Raw genomic sequence first — 16,048 nt, forward strand, 5'->3', positions numbered from 1 at the left:
AAAAAAAAAAAAAAAAAAAAGATTAATGGGATGATTAGCAAAATTAGAATAAGGTTTATAGATTTGAAAATATTTGAAAAAAATACTAATGTCCTGACTTCCTGTGATCATTTAAGGGAATGTTCTTGCTTGAATGATCATATAGAGTGAAAAGGCATTATATCTGCAACTTAGTCTTAAACAGCACAGAAAAATAATATCTTTGTACGTATGTGTCCGTGTGGATATACAGAGAATGAAAAGCAAACATGGTAGAATGTTAACGCTTGGAGGATCTGGGTGAAAGGCACACAGAATATTTTGTACTATTTTTGCAACTTTTATAAGTCTGAAATAATTTCACCATAAAAATTTTTAACTCTCCGTCTTGCAAAGTTCTTATAATCTTGTCCTCATCATCATCCCGGTACCCCCGTCTCCTGCCCCAGCTGCACTGACAGACCTCCTGCTTCCCCTTCTCCTTCCCTAATAGAGATTTCAGTCATGTGACCAGTGCCATTGATTGGGATGTTTGTCTTTATGGCTGGGTACTCCTCCTGAAGCACTGAAGACCTTGAGGGCAGATTCGTCTTTATATCCCTATGTCCAGCACCATGCTTGGTCATTTATTAAATGTTTGTTAATTAAATGATCCCTGTGACTCAGTGAATGAATGAACAAAGTAAACCACTGATGTCATAGCTCTTAACCCCCTGGCCAGGTAGTAGCTGTAAGTGTTCATCAGATCACCTGCGCCCCTTCTCAGGGTCTCCCAACTCCTATCGGCTGGAACAATAGTTCTCGATGGATGTCCCACCTCAGGATCTTTGTATTTCCTGTTTCTTCTACATGGACAGCTCTTCTGGAAGATGTTCATACGGCCCCTTCCCTCATTTCGTTCTGTACTCTCAATGTCAACTCATTAGGGAGGCTTTTCCTACCACCCTTTCTCAGATGGTACCACCCCCTATCACTTTCTCTCCACCTGCCCTGTTCTCATTTTCTCCATGGTGCACATGAACATCTGACGGACACATTATATTCTTATTTTGTATATACTGCTTCGTTATGAGATTACTGCATGTCTCACCTGAATGGAAGCCTCAGCCCTAAGAACCATGCCTGCTGGCACAGATAGCACTCCTGTGTTTGTTGAACACCAGTGGTTGAACTAGAGACTCAAATTGTCTTTTATCTAGAATGTCAGATGAGCCTCTAAGCATTCTCGGGCCCTTTGGGACAGTTCCCAGCAACTGTTCGCACCGTACATAGGGGTCCTCAAAGTGTCCAGGGTCTGAATCAGCCAAACACCTACTGTAGTGACTGAAGAACTCCCTAAAATTTGTAAGATTGTGACAACTTCAAGGAGTCCTTCATCAGAAGTCACTGTTCTAACCTGTGAACACTGTTGCAGCAATCCTTATGATGCTGCTTTTGGGTACTGAGGAAGAAGGAAATGTAAATAAACCTTCCCTTTATCCCCATTAGTTTAAATTTACTTCATCTCAGCAATAACTAGTAACAGTAACAACAAGGGCCGGTCACAGTGGCTCACACCTGTAATCCTAGCACTCTGGGAGGCTGAGGCAGGTGGATCATCTGAACTCAGGAGTTTGAGACCAGCCTAAATAAGCAAGAGTGAGACCCAGTTTCTACTAAAAATAGAAGAGCTATTGTAGTGGGCGTTGTAGTGGGCACCGGTACTCCCAGCTGCTCAGAAGGCTGAGGCAAGAGGACTGCTTGAGCCCCAGAGTTTGAGGTTTCTGTGAGTTATGACACCAGGACACTCTACTCAGGCAATAGAGTGAGAGTCTGTCTCAAAAACAACAACAAAAATACACACAAATATAATTTAGTTTGTTTACATTTCAGCAGTTGTATTTTTTTTTTGTTTGTTTGTTTTGTTTTTTGAGAAAGAGACTCAAGCTGTTGCTCTGGGTGGAGTACTATGGCACCACAGCTCACAGCAACCTCCAACTCCTGGGCTTAAGCAATTCTCTTGCCTCAGCCTCCCCAGTAGCTGTGACTACAGACGTCTGCCACAAGATTGGCTATTTTTTGTAGTTGTCATTGTTATTTGGCGGGCCTGGGCTGGATTTGAACCCACCAGCTCTGATGTATGTGGCTGGTGCCTTAGCCACTTGAGCCACAGGTGCTGAGCCTGCATTTTTTTTTTTTTAATTTGCTCCACATGTCTCCTGATCCCCCGTAGAATTTTGCTAAATGTTTCCCACTCAGCTCACTCCTGCATGCACCCTGAGGCCCCTGCTCTCATGTCCCCTTCCCATCACTTCAGGACTGAGTGGGGAGTGGGTGGGTCTGCGGGCCACAGGTGTAACGTCACGTGTCCTGCTCTCAGCCAGGAGGGACGCTGGACTGTCAGAAGCCTGAAGGTAGCAGCTGACTCCTCTTCTCCTTTGAACAGGCATTCTGCTCACTCTCTCTTGCTCTCTCTCACTCTCTCAGTCAGGTATTTTCTAACCAACTTTGACTTTATGAACTCATTCTCCTTTTCCTTTTCTATAAAGGTGAAGAGGAGAATGAGGGAGTCTGGGCAAGAAAGGTGGGTCTTACTTTCTCTAGGCCCGACTGAACTTTAGAACTTCTCTGCTAATTAAACAACACTGGGCTCTACACTTTGTTTAACCCTGGGAACTGGTCATCAGCCTTTGACCTCAGTTCTTCTCTCCTGACCAGCTCCCTCCCCCACCTCTGGAACCTCAGTCAGATTTAGAGGAAAGAATCAGTTTTCAGAGACACTGCCTCAGACTACATTATCTCCCCTTGCCTAGCCCTGTGGAAGATTAGCGGCCATGTATTCCAGTGGGATAGGGACCGTAGCTGCTGGAAAAAGGTAAGAAGGGTGAGCCCCCAGGGGTTTTCTGACTTCCGAAGGACTCAGAAGAATGCTCTCCAACACCTTTGAGAAGACTAGGCCCTCTCCCTTGTAGTTACGTCAGAGCCCTGTTTGGAAGACAAGTCATTTCAAGAGCTCTCCCTCCTGCCCCTGTCTTGGGGTAAGGTCTTTCCCTAAGCCACACCTGAGATCCTTGGTAAGAAACGAGGGGACATCTTCCTTTGTGTAAAGATGCTGCCCAGAGCTCCTTACGCACAGCAGGCCAGGGCACGCTCCAAGGGGGATCCCCAGAGCCGGCCATACATCTGAAAAGAGGGCAAATTTAATCTACGGAAACCTCCTGGCTCCCTTTTTGCTCCTTCTTCCACTCAGTTGCCCCCTATCCTCACCCTCCCCCCAACCCCCACCTCCTCCCAATATCGCAGTGACCTTTGACTAAAGGGCCTAAGCCCTGTTCCCTTTTCTGGAAGTGAGACCTGCCCCTCCCTCAGCACCACACTCTTTCCCTTCTGGCTCTGGGTGGTCATGGGAGGCTAGATGGGAGGTGATGGCTGACCACCTTGGTTTCTCTTTGTGCCTAACGGAGCTCTCAGGGCCTTCTCATTCTCCACTGCTTTTCCAGGTGTAGCTGAAGAACAAAGTAGGAAACAGAAGGCAATCAAGCCGGGGAAGTGAACGGCAGGTTCTCTCTCTCCTTCACCCTGCCTTCCAGATGTTTGTTGGTCCCCTGTTCTCTCCCACTCTGTGCCTCTGTTCTGGAAATAACTCAGAGTTGGCCTCAGACTAGGCCTTTGGCTTGGCGCCGTAGCTCAGTGGTTACAGCTCTGGCCACGTACATGGGGTTGGAGGGTTCGAACCCGGCCCGGGCCAGCTAAACAACAATGACAACTACAACAAAAAATAGCCGGGCATTGTGGCGGGTGCCTATAGTCCCAGCTACTCAGGAGTTTGAGGCAAGAGAATCGCCTAAGCCCAAGAAAGAGCTGGAGGTTGCCTTGAGCTGTGATGCTACGGCACTCTACTGAGGGTGACGTAGTGAGACTGTCTTAAAAAAAGAAAAAGAGGCTTGGCGCCTATAGCTCAACCGGCTAAGGCGCCAGCCACGTACACCTAAGGTGGCGGGTTCGAATCCCCAGCCCGGACCCGCCAAACAACAATGACGGCTGCAACCAAAAAAAAAAAAAAATAGCCGGGCGTTGTGGCGGGCGCCTGTGGTCCCAGCTACTTGGGAGGCGGAGGCAGGAGACTCGCTTGAGCCCAGGAGTTGGAGGTTGCTGTGAGCTGTAATGCCACGGCACTCTACCCAGGGGGACAGCTTAGGCTCTGTCTCAAAAAAAAAGAAAAAGAAAAAGAAAAAGAAAAAAGAAGACAAGGCCTCTTTGGTTGCCCCAACTCCCAGCCACCCCCACACCTGCCAAGCAGGCCATCTCAGTGAGCCTTTGCACTGTGTGCTTGTCTTTTTCTATCAGGAGAAAAGACAGATGCCCTTCCACAGACAGATGCCCTTCTCTACACCAGAGACTGTGAAGCAGCTGGAGGATGCCCTTGGCCACCCTATCTATCTACCAAAAAAAGGTTGTTTGTTTTTTGAGACAGTCCCACTCTGTCTCCCTGCGTAGAATGCTCTGGTGTCAGCTTACAGCAACCTCAAACTCCTGGGCTCAGGCAATCCTCTTGCTTCAGGCTTTCCAGGAGCTGGGGTGATGACAGGTGCCTGCCACAACGCCCGTCTAATTTTTCTATTTTTAGGAGAGACAGGGATCTTGCTCTTGCTCAGGCTAGTCTTGAACTCCTGAGCTCAAGAGCTCAACTCCTGCCTTAGCTTCCCAGTGTGTTAGAATTATAGGTGTGAGCCACCATGCCTGGCATACAACAAATATTAAGAGGGTTTTTTTTTTTTTTAGAGACATAGTCTCACTTTGTCGCCCTTAGAGTGCTGTGGCGTCACAGATCACAGCAACCTCTAGCTCTTGGGCTTAGGCGATTCTCTTGCTGCAGCCTCCCCAGTAGCTGGGACTACAGGTGCCCACCACAACGCCAAGCTATTTTTTGGTTGCAGTCTGGCCAGGGTGCCCTGGCACCCTTGGTATATAGGGCCAGTGCCCTAGTCACTGAGCCACAGGTGCTGCCCAATATTAGGAAGGTTTTGTTTGTTTTTAAATAAAGACAGGGCCTTGGTCTATTGCCCAGGCTGATCTTAAACTCCTGAGCTCAAGCAATTTTCCCACTCAGCCTCCTGAATAGCTGGGATTACATGTATTATAAGAGACTCTATCACTTTGTTTACTTCATTGGGTGTCCCAATTCTCCTGATTTACCAATCTCACTATCTTGGTTTATTAAAAGAAAAAAGTGGCTTGGCGCCTGTGGCTCAAGTGACTAAGGTGCCAACCACAAACAACTGAGCTGGCGGGTTCAAATCCAGCCCGAGCCCATCAAACAACAATGACAGTTGCAACCAAAAAATAGCCAGGTGTTGTGGTGGGTGACTGTGGTCCCAGCTACTTGGGAGGTAGAGACAGGAGACTCATTTGAATCCAGGAGTTGGAGGTTGCTGTGAGCTGTGATGCCACAGCACTCTACCCAGGGCGACAGCTTGAGGCTCTATCTTAAAAAAAATATATATATAAGTGAGATTAGCTTCATTTTCCTTTAATGAATCCATGTGGGAAGCTATTAAAAATTCCAGGCAATAAAAAAATAAATAAAATGGCTCAGCGCCTGTGGCTCAAGCAACTAAGGCACCAGCCACATATACCTGACCTGGCGGGTTCAAATCCAGCCCAGGCCCGCCAAACAACAATGACAGCTGCAACCAAAAAAAAGTAGCCAGGCATTGTGGCCGGCACCTGTAGTCCCAGCTACATGGGAGGCAGAGGCAGGAGAATCACTTGAGCCCAGGAGTTGGGGGTTGCTGTGAGCTGTGATGCCATAGCACTCTACCCAGGGTGACAGCTTGAGGCTGTGTCTCAAAAAAAATAATAATAAATAAAATAAAAATTCTAGGCAATAAAAAAGGATGAGGGCCTGAGCTAAGGCTGCGGCAATAATTAGCACTAATTGAATAGCAATAATTCAATTCTAATAGCAATAATTAGAACTAATTGAATTTGGTGTTTGACTCAGTGAAGAGGGTGAGAGGGAGAAATCCACAGTGGCTCCCAGGTTTCTGGACTGGGAGCCAGGGATGAGGATCCCTTCACTGAGTTGGAGGACTTAGAAGAAAAGCAGGGGTGGGGTGAGACTTACCAGCTCAGTCTGGTGGTATTTTACTAAGGAACTTCCAGAACTTCCAGCAGGAATTCCAGCAGTCAGTCTGGAGCTCAGTAAGGATTAGGATTGGAGCTAGAGATGTAGGAGTCTAGCACACGGATGTTACCTTTACTCCCTTCATTCCTTCTTTCTCCTCTTGTATTGCTGAAACCTCTGCTGTGTCAATCAAAATCCTTCCCATCCTTTAAGAGCAGGTTAAATTCCCTCCAGTTAGATCATCCCCACAGTGTCTGTAAGTGGCTCCCCCTACTGCTCTAACTCTTCATGGGTCACTAAAGTTTCTTGTCTGCTTTTCATGTATAAGGGTATTAGCTCACCAATAGGAAACTCTGCATTCTCTATTTTGCCCAACATGGGTCCTTGAGCACACAATACTTCTATTAACCATAAGTTGATTCTACATCCAAGCAAGTGAGACTATCTACTTGCAAGGAGCCCTCCCCCTGGCCACACCAGGAGGTCGAGTCCTGCGCTATCCTGAGGCAAGTTTGGTGGGCAGAGAGGATAGAGTGTCTCTCAGCCTAGCTTAACTCAGCATTCTGTCCCCTTGTAGGAAGGTGTGTCTTCTCCCCTTGCTGCTCATTGGCCTCTGGGGCTGTGTGACCTGTTATGGGATCCCTGTGGAGGACATCTGCATAGCCAAGCCCCGGGACATTCCTGTGAATCCCATGTGTATTTACCGCTCCCCAGAGAAGAAGGCAACCGAGGATGAGGGCTCAGAGCAGAAGATCCCTGAGGCCACCAACCGGCGGGTCTGGGAACTATCCAAGGCCAATTCTCGCTTTGCCACCACCTTCTATCAGCACTTGGCAGACTACAAGAATGACAACGACAACATTTTCCTGTCACCCCTGAGTATCTCTACAGCTTTTGCTATGACCAAGCTGGGTGCCTGTAACAACACCCTCAAGCAGCTGATGGAGGTACAAAGCAAAGACCTTCTGTCTAACCTTCCTAGGAGCATCTTCTGGCTTCCACGGGTCCAGTGACTCCTAAACCAACACTATAGGTCACCAGGAGAGCTCATTATAGGTTGTGATTCCCTTTGAAAACCAATTTTTTTAAAAATTAGGCAAGGAATCCCTACTGGGTTTTCAGCTCTGTAAATCACTTGGGCTACCTTAAAATGGAAGAATGCCTGTGTCTCTTCCAACTTCTCTTTTTAGTCATTCTTTCATTCATGCCTGTATGTATTTATTCCTTTGATCATTCGTATATTTACTCATCCAGCACCTCCTCTGTGCCAGGCAATGAGCTAGGTGGTGGAAATTCCCAGTTCCTGCCCTGGCAGTGGAAGGGGAACTTACCTTCTGGGGACCTCAGGCATATGGGCTCTTGCAGATAAAGATTCTAGGATTCTGTGTTGAGACCTGGAGTCCAGAGAGGCCACAAGAAGACTGAAGGATACGGGAGCATTTTCTGGCTCTGGGAAGTATTGATCATTTCTGATCAGTGGCTTAGTTCCCCCTCCCCTTTTTTGTGGAGGAGAGTGGGTCATGATAGGAAGAAATACCAGGGATTAAGTAGCCATTAATACCACTCTAATAAGTCATGGATGGAAATACTAGATCCTCAATCTGCCCTTGGTTGGGTGTCTGGCAGTCTTTCTTCAGTTTGGACCACACTGTGGCAGCAAAGGTAATCAATAGAGAGGTATAAGTTCCCTCAGCATGGTACACAGTGCTTACTTGGATCTCAGACCCTAAGGTCTGTGGGTCCTGAGGATTTTCTGCTACTCTAGAGGCCACTTTCACTGAACTTCACCTTTGCTCAGTCTTCTAGGACAAATTAACCCAGTTTACTTCAAAAGGACACTGTAGCTTTAGAAACTCTTGAGCCACATAACACTGCCTTCTCTGTGCCCGTCAGTAATCTACATATATGTTGGTATTGATCTCAAAGCACTTCCATATCCCCCATGTTTCTGTACCAAACTGAGATTTTAAATGTGACCCTTCCTAAGAGAATAGAAACAGAACACTGTTTCCAAACCAAGCATGCCCTTTAGGTCCTCCTCTCTACAAAATCTTCCAATACAGGATGCTGTGTACTGGAAAAGTGGGGTAGGGTTCTTTGGAAAAAAGAGAAACTTGGTCAAAAGCATGATCCAAAAAAAATTACATGCTGAAGGGAGGGTGCCATTTTGCCTTTTGGGAATGGGGGCAGGATTAGAGTTTTAAAGGCTGTGACTGGCAGAGATAATCTTTAAGTCCCTTTCAACCCTGAGACTCTTTGATTCTGGGCCTGTTTGATCCCTTATTGATTAGAATCACTCTTCTCCTTTCTCACCTCTACTACCAGTATCTCCAAGAGCAGCTGGCCCCCGTAGATGCTGTAAAGTGTAACAAACTTTATGTCCCTCACAAGAAGGGACATTGTCCTGAGTCCCCTGTCTGTCCAGAATCTCCAAGAGGACCTTTCCTGTTCCAGCAGGAAGACATCTGTGTGTTGGTCTAGAGCCCTTTAGAGGCTTGAGATGGATGGCATCCCAGTCCCTTTCTTTTTCCCTTCATCCTTCCTACCATTTATTCTTTTACCCATTTATTCATTTTAAACACAAGTTGAACATTTATGCTGTGCCAGGCACTGTGCTTGAAGGAGCTCACAACTGAGGTGGCTGCTGGTCAAGGGCAGACTGACGCTATGCCCACCACCCACGTGAGCTGGGCTGCCCACCAAAGCCACAACCATTTTCTTTTTTTGTTTCCTTTGAGATAGAGTCTCACTATGTCATCCTCTAGAGTGCCATGGCGTCACAGCTCACAGCAACCTCAAACTCTTAAGCAATTCTCTTGCCTCAGCCTCCCAAGTATTTGGGACTAAAGGAGCCTACCACCATGCCCAGCTATTTTTTGTTGCAGTTGCTTAGCTGGCCTGGGCCAGGTTCAAACCCGTGACCCTCGGTGTATGTCGCTGGCGCTGTAACCACCGTGCTACAGGCACCAAGCCTACCACAACCATTTTCTTTTGGCTTCTATAGGTATTTAAATTTGATACCATATCTGAGAAAACATCTGATCAGATCCATTTCTTCTTTGCCAAACTGAACTGCCGACTCTATAGAAAAGCCAACAAATCCTCCAAGTTGGTATCAGCAAACCGCCTTTTTGGAGAAAAATCCCTTCCATTCAATGAGACCTACCAGGACATCAGTGAGGTGGTGTATGGAGCCAAGCTCCAGCCCCTGGACTTCAAGGTGAGTTGTAGATGTTATTCCTAACCCCAAAGTTTTTTCTTTCTACTCAGAGACTGAGAAATAGGGTCCAAATCAATACTCTTATGCTAGCTAAAAATTGGTGGAGGGCTGCCTGTTAATCAGAACCTGTGGAATACTTACTCTTACTTGAAACCTGAGAAATCTAGAATACCTATGCTCCAGATTGTAGCAGTTGCTCTGGAAATGTGGTGTAAATGATCAATTCTTAATTTCTTTTTCTTTCTTTCTTTTTTTTTTTTTTTTGGTCAGTAACAAACACAAGCATTGGGGGAGTTTATTTTCCACTTTCAAAATAATGTAAATGTTCCAACTAACAAAATCAAACTGGCTGACTGGTGTTAGATTTTCTACTACATTCTAAGAGCCATTTCAAGTATAATACAATCTATCTTTCTTTTTTTTTTCTTTAGACAGTCTCACTTTGTTGCTTTTAGTAAAGTGCTGCAGTGTCATAGTTCACAGCAACCTCAAACTCTTGGACTCAAGCAATCCTCTTGCCTCCATCTCCCGAGTAGCTGGGACTATAGGCGTTCACAACTCCCAGCTATTCTTCGAGATGCGGTCTCTCTCTAGTGCAGGCTGGTCTCAAACTTCCTGAGCTCAGGCAATCCACCCACCTCAGACTCCCAGAGTGCTGGGATTACAGGTGTGAACCACCTCACCCAGCAATTCTTCATTTCGTTCACCAACTTCAAAGATTTACCAAAGGGTATTCTGAAGGTGCCAGTCCTATAAACAGTTACCATGGCCAGATAAAATTAGTGTACGATGCATGGAGCACACAAGCCCTAGCAAGTGTTCTGAGAAGTTCTGCGACAGAGAATCTGTTGGCTTGTTTCCATCAGCCTTTCTCAAACTTATTTGACCTGATGGGCGTTTCCCTCCTCTTCCCAGCTGCCCACCCCCACCATCATTCATGGCTTTCCACTGAGCATGTTTTGGAAACTCTACTCTTGGGAGCTCAGATTTTTTTCTGACGTTAGAGAAGATAATATTTTATCTTATTTTTCCCAGAACTATTTACTCCTTTCTTCCTTTCAGTTCCTTTATTTCTTCCTATTGCTCTTCTTTTTTTCTCCTGATACTATATGAAAGATTCATGGCACCATATCAGATATGTGAGATTTCTCTAGTTTGAGTTAGAGTGATGGCTTCTTTTTTTTTTTTGACGGAGCCTCAAGCTATCCCCCTGGGTAGAGTGCCATGGCTTCACAGCTCACAGCAACCTCCAACTCCTGGGCTCAAGCAAGTCTCCTGCCTCAGCCTCCCAAGTAGCTGGGACCACAGGCGCCCGCCACAACGCCCAGCTATTTTTTTTTTTTGGTTGCAGCCCGGCCATTTTTTGGTTGTAGCCATCATTGTTGTTTGGCGGGCCCGGGCTGGGGATTTGAACCCACCACCTCAGGTGTATGTGGCTGGCGCCTTAGCTGCTTGAGCCACAGGCGCCGAGCCGAGAGATGGCTTCTTAATCAAATGGTGGGAAAGGGCAGAAAGATAAAGAATAAAATAAGTGCTACATGGGGAAATGGAGAAACCAGTTGAATAGCACTGGTTCATCAAAACAGTTGAACAGGTGGGTAGGTTTTCCTCTTGTTCTCTTCAGGAAAATGCAGAGCGGTCCAGAGTGACCATCAATGAATGGGTAGCCAATAAGACTGAAGGCCGTATCACTGACGTCATTCCTTCAAATGCCATCGATGAACTCACTCTTCTGGTATTGGTGAACACCATTTACTTCAAGGTATGCAAAATGGCTCCGGAGACCCCAGGGACTTTCTCTTGCTATTTGGCTTACCCTCTTTCACACCATCAAGTATGTGTTAGGTAGATCCCTCTGACAAATGGTCCATGCATGGTCTAGGCAGAAATATAAATTTGCTGAGATCCCAGAACCTTTAGAATCACTGTGGCTGGACTGAGGTCCAGGGGAGTCTGTTAGTGTTCCCAGGCTTGGGACACAATGTGCACACACACAAAGCCAGCGCATCTAGCTGCAAGGTGTTTATGGTGACAAACTCCCCTGGGTGTCACAACTTCTATGTGACAACCTCTCCTGTCAACTCCATTTTGTTTTTGTTTTTGTTTTTTTTTGAGACAGAGCCTCAAGCTGTCCCCCTGGGTAGAGTTCTGTGGCATCACACTCACAGCAACCTCCAACTCCTGGGCTCAAGCAAGTCTCCTGCCTCTGCCTCCCAAGTAGCTAGGACCACAGGCGCCCGCCGCAATGCTGGCTATTTTTTGGTTGCAGCCGTCATTGTTATTTGGCAGGCCGGGGCTGGATTCGAACCTGCCATCTTAGGTGGATGTGGCTGGCACCTTAGCCACTTGAGCCACAGGTGCCGAGCTGTCAACTCCATTCTGAAAACTAGAGCAAAATGATGGCGTCTCTTTGAAAATCCTCAGTGCTGAGATTTTCCCCATCATCTGGAGTAGCTTCTACAGTGACACAAAGTTCCCCTTGCTTGAAGCTTCTGAACCTCCAGGTGCCAACCTCATCTTAGACTCAGCAGAAGCCCTTTTATTTGACCATGTAGATGGCCTTTGTCTTCTTCCGAGGGAAGTGTTGTAAAGACTCTTTGAACTTGATTCCATTTGGGAAGCAGAAGGAGGAAGGTACTGGAGATAAACAGGTCACTGATGCCCAGGAGGACCACCAGGTGGAGTTGTGGCATCTCTTGCCCATCCTGGGAAGTGCTCCCTGTGCATTCTTCCCTCCCTCTTGGACCAGGGACTTAGCCAGTCATCGCTATTATCAGTTACTCTGTCTCTTGGGATTTCCCTTTCTCCAAGAATAAAGTTGATTGTGTTCGCACCACATCTAATTCCCTTTACAGTTTGCAAATGAGACCGTGGACCATTGGGACAGATAACTTAGTTTTAAGTCCCAGCTCTTAGTCCATTTCCAAGTGTGGAAACTTGAGTGTGTTACCTGAGATCTTTCTATGACCAAATTTCTGCATCGATAAAATGGTAATAATGGTGCATCTACCTCTGAGGGTTCCTGAGGGGAATGAGTGAGTGGATGCATGTAAAATACAAAGAGTTAAGTCATGGCACAGAGTGAACATCCTATAAATATCAGCTATCACCAGCTCCTAATTTTACAGATGAGAAATCACCATGAGGAAGAGTGAAGTGACTTGTCTCAAGATCAAAGAGCCAGAAAGTGATAAATGGTAATTTTCAAAAAGCCTTATGGCTCAGAGTCCCTCCCACTTTGAGCAGAAAGTCAGGACACTGCCTCTGGCTGGCAGGGCTTCCAGATGACCTCCCTGGGATCTGGCTTTTCTGTGTCCGGCTTTTATTCTTCCAAGGCAGAGCCCAGAACTTTGGAGGCTGGCTCCGGAAACAGAGGATGGCAGGAGGCAGACAGCAAAGGGCAATTAGATTTAGACTCATGAAGAGACTTGCATGGAGGTGTATAGGTTGTTCTTGGTTTAGTTTTTATTTTTCTGATTATAAAAGCAAATGTTCACTGCTATAAATCTGGGAAAAACAGGAAAGTACACGGAACAAAACCCACTCATAATTCTGTCGCTCTGACACAGTCATTATTACCCTTTTCATGCATATTCCTCTAATCCTTCTTCCTAATAATTATACTTAAATATAAATGTAATAATATAATATGAATATGTCCTATGTCAATGAATATTCTCCTGTGGATGTTTTTGTCTTCCTTTGTGAGTTTCTGACTTGGTGTCTTCTTTCAGGGCCTGTGGAAGTCAAAGTTCAGCCCTGAGAACACGAGGGAGGAACTGTTCTACAAGGCCGATGGGGAGACGTGCTCAGCGTCCATGATGTACCAGGAAAGCAAGTTCCGCTACAGGCGTGTGGCCGAAGGCACCCAGGTGCTTGAGTTGCCCTTCAAAGGTGATGACATCACCATGGTGCTTGTCCTGCCCAAGCCTGAGAAGAGCCTGGCCAAGGTGGAGCAGGAACTCAGCCCAGAGCTGCTGCAGGAGTGGCTGGATGCCCTGGAGGAGGTGATGCTGGTGGTCCACATGCCCCGCTTCCGCATCGAGGATGGCTTCAGTTTGAAGGAGCGGCTGCAAGACATGGGCCTCATCGATCTTTTCAACCCTTCAAAGTCCCAACTCCCAGGTTAGTAGAGGACAGAGTTTCCTACTCTCTCTACCTCTGCGGTGGTCAGACCAAAAGTGGAAGCATTGGAGACAGAACAGAAAAGGGCAACAAGTCAGGACACCTGGATTCTGATCCCAGTTCTACTGCTTATTTTCTGGAAATCCCTTTCCCTTTTAAGACCTCAGTTTCCTCTTCTGTAAGAGTGAGTTTGCTCTTGGATCTTCATAGGCCCAGCCAGCCCTGGCACCCTATGAGTCTGCATCTGATAGAGGAGAAGGGTCTATTAGAAGAATTTGGAAAGGCACTGGAATAGAGAGGAAGAAGACATGTTCAGATCTGGGGACACCTGGTCGTCAGGCATAGCTGACATTTAATAGCCCCTTGCTTGACATTCCAAAGGGCTCATGTGCTTTCCTTAAGGTCACTTGGACAGAGATAGGCAAATGTCTCCCAGTTGTGATACCTCAGTTGTCATTAAAAAATAGACATTAAAATATCTTTAAAAAAAACACAAATTTACAATGATAGGGAATTGGATTTATCTTTTTAAGTAAAGGAAAGGGTATACTTTAATCTTTATTTACAGGACACTGCAAGATACGAAATTCCACATAGAAATAAGAAACCCTTTCAGAAGACAGGCTGTATACACTATGTACAGTTTGGAACTGTTGAAGTATAGTTTTGTTGTAAAAAGTGTGGAATTGGATTTATCTTTACTGGACTATTTTTAAATTAGCTCTGAAACGAGAAATGTTGTGACCCTGGAAAGAGAGATGTTCTAGATGGAGTGAGGTTTTCTTCAAACACAGAGTTCCATCCTCCTCACATCCTCAAAGACACTTGACATTCAACCCCCAGATATCAGGCTGAAGAAGTCCAAATTCACTGTAGGAGCTATCATTAGGTGAAGGTTTCTATTTTTTTCTTTCTTTCTTTCTTTTTTTTTTTTTGAGACAGAGTCTCACTCTGTGTCCTTGGTAGAGTGCCAGGGTGTCATAGCTCGCAGCAACCTCGAACTCTTGGGCTCAAGAGATCCTCTTGCCCCAGCCTCCCGAGTCTGGGACTACAGGCACTTGCCAGAATGCCTGGCTAGTTTTTCTGTCTTTAGTAGAGACTGGGTCTTGCTTTTGCTCAGGCTGGTCTCAAACTCCTAAGCTCAGGTGATCCACCTGCCCTGGCCTCCCAGAGTGTTAGGATTACAGGCGTGAGCAATCATGCCTGGCATCTTCTATTTTTCAATAAAGTCACAAAGACCTCTTCAGTCAAACTGAATTCCTGTCTGTGAGCTGATGCCAACTTTCTCCCGATTCACAGAGGCTTCTTTACTTTTCCTTCTAGGTATTGTTGCAGAAGGCAGGAACGATCTCTACGTCTCTGACGCATTCCATAAAGCATTCCTTGAGGTGAGCACCCTTCCCTGACTCCACTTTCCCTATGTTGCTTTCCTACCACTTTATTATTCCATATATCAGTATCTCATGAGATTTGTAACTTTGGAATTCTTGCTCCACTAGCTCTTACGGTGTAGAGAGCAGATGTGAACAGCAGGACACAACTTTGGAAAAGGCTTATTTCCAGTGCCCCTCAGATTCCAGGCCCGTAGTCCTCTGAGGACTACTGCAGCCCTGCCCTGAAACCCTCATGGTCTGATTGTTTTACCCCTGCCTCCCCACACATACACCACCTCTTCTGCAGCTGGACAGGTGGGAAAACAAGCATTTAGAGGGTGATATAGGAAAAGGAGCCAGCAAAGGCCGCTATGAAGGAATTCAGAGCTGGAGGAGAACCAGGAGAACACAGGGTCATGGAAACCCAGGGAGGAGTTTAAAGAGAATGGAAAGTATCTAGTAAGAAGACTGGGTGTGTCTGGTTTACCCTTCCCTGAAGACAGAACAGGGCACGCACATTGCTAAGTATGATGGTTGAAAAGCACAGGGAAGGTAGGAAGGGGGAACTGGTGAGGGTGGATCAGTGTCTAAGGAGACCTAGATAGAGCACTAGACTTCACTGCAGGAAACAAAGGTGGCCAAATAAATGTATGCCTTTCTCTTAGGAGAGGAACAATGCCCACTTAGGTCTGAGAAGTCTTAAATGAAGAAAAGAGCTAAGTGTTGTTAACCTAGCGTTCCCCCAACTGAGGTGTGTGAGGAACCCTGTGTTGGAGTAATAGCCATGTCCAACCTATGGAACTTTTGATTCTCAAGGGCTCCACTATGGACCAATAGCATTAGTTACCAGGGGAGTTTCATCCTTGGAGATTCTGGGATGGGACCTGAGAATCTGAACATTTATAAGGCTTCTCAGAGGAGGCTGACAAACAATGAGATCTTGGAACCACTGGTGCAGGCTACTTTCTGGGGTAACCAGGCCATGAGGGAAAGGAGAATATATAGGTCAGGGTCAGAGAGTTCATAGGACTAAGGAAATTGCAAAGAAAGAAGATCATAGTCAAGGAGAAAGTTTCAGAACCTGGTGCTAGTAAATATAGTTCCAGGGCTCAAGCCTAGTGGGAAATGTTTGGTTTGGAGGAAAGTGGAGGGGTCTGGCTGAGCGCCTGTAGCACAGTGGTTACAGCACCGGCCACATACACTGAGGCTGGTGTGTTCAAACCCAGCCCAGGCTGGCTAAGCAAC

The 16,048-nt window shown here is 46.3% G+C and overlaps 1 protein-coding gene across 1 annotated transcript in view; it reads left to right on the top strand.

Moving 5' to 3' along the window:
• The first annotated feature begins 2,685 nt into the window (after window positions 1-2,685).
• The window catches only part of SERPINC1 (serpin family C member 1), a 17,673-nt gene continuing 4,310 nt past the window's right edge, over window positions 2,686-16,048 (top strand). The window contains exons 1-6 of the mRNA XM_003785694.3: window positions 2,686-2,833; window positions 6,663-7,032; window positions 9,090-9,305; window positions 10,930-11,067; window positions 13,040-13,430; window positions 14,754-14,818. Coding sequence (XP_003785742.1) covers window positions 2,793-2,833; window positions 6,663-7,032; window positions 9,090-9,305; window positions 10,930-11,067; window positions 13,040-13,430; window positions 14,754-14,818 — 1,221 coding nt within the window. The 5' untranslated portion in view covers window positions 2,686-2,792. The remainder of the gene's footprint in view (window positions 2,834-6,662; window positions 7,033-9,089; window positions 9,306-10,929; window positions 11,068-13,039; window positions 13,431-14,753; window positions 14,819-16,048) is intronic.

Source organism: Otolemur garnettii, unplaced genomic scaffold, assembly GCF_000181295.1.
Source record: "Otolemur garnettii isolate 467f Iridium unplaced genomic scaffold, OtoGar3 scaffold00016, whole genome shotgun sequence".
Lineage (NCBI taxonomy): Eukaryota > Metazoa > Chordata > Mammalia > Primates > Galagidae > Otolemur > Otolemur garnettii.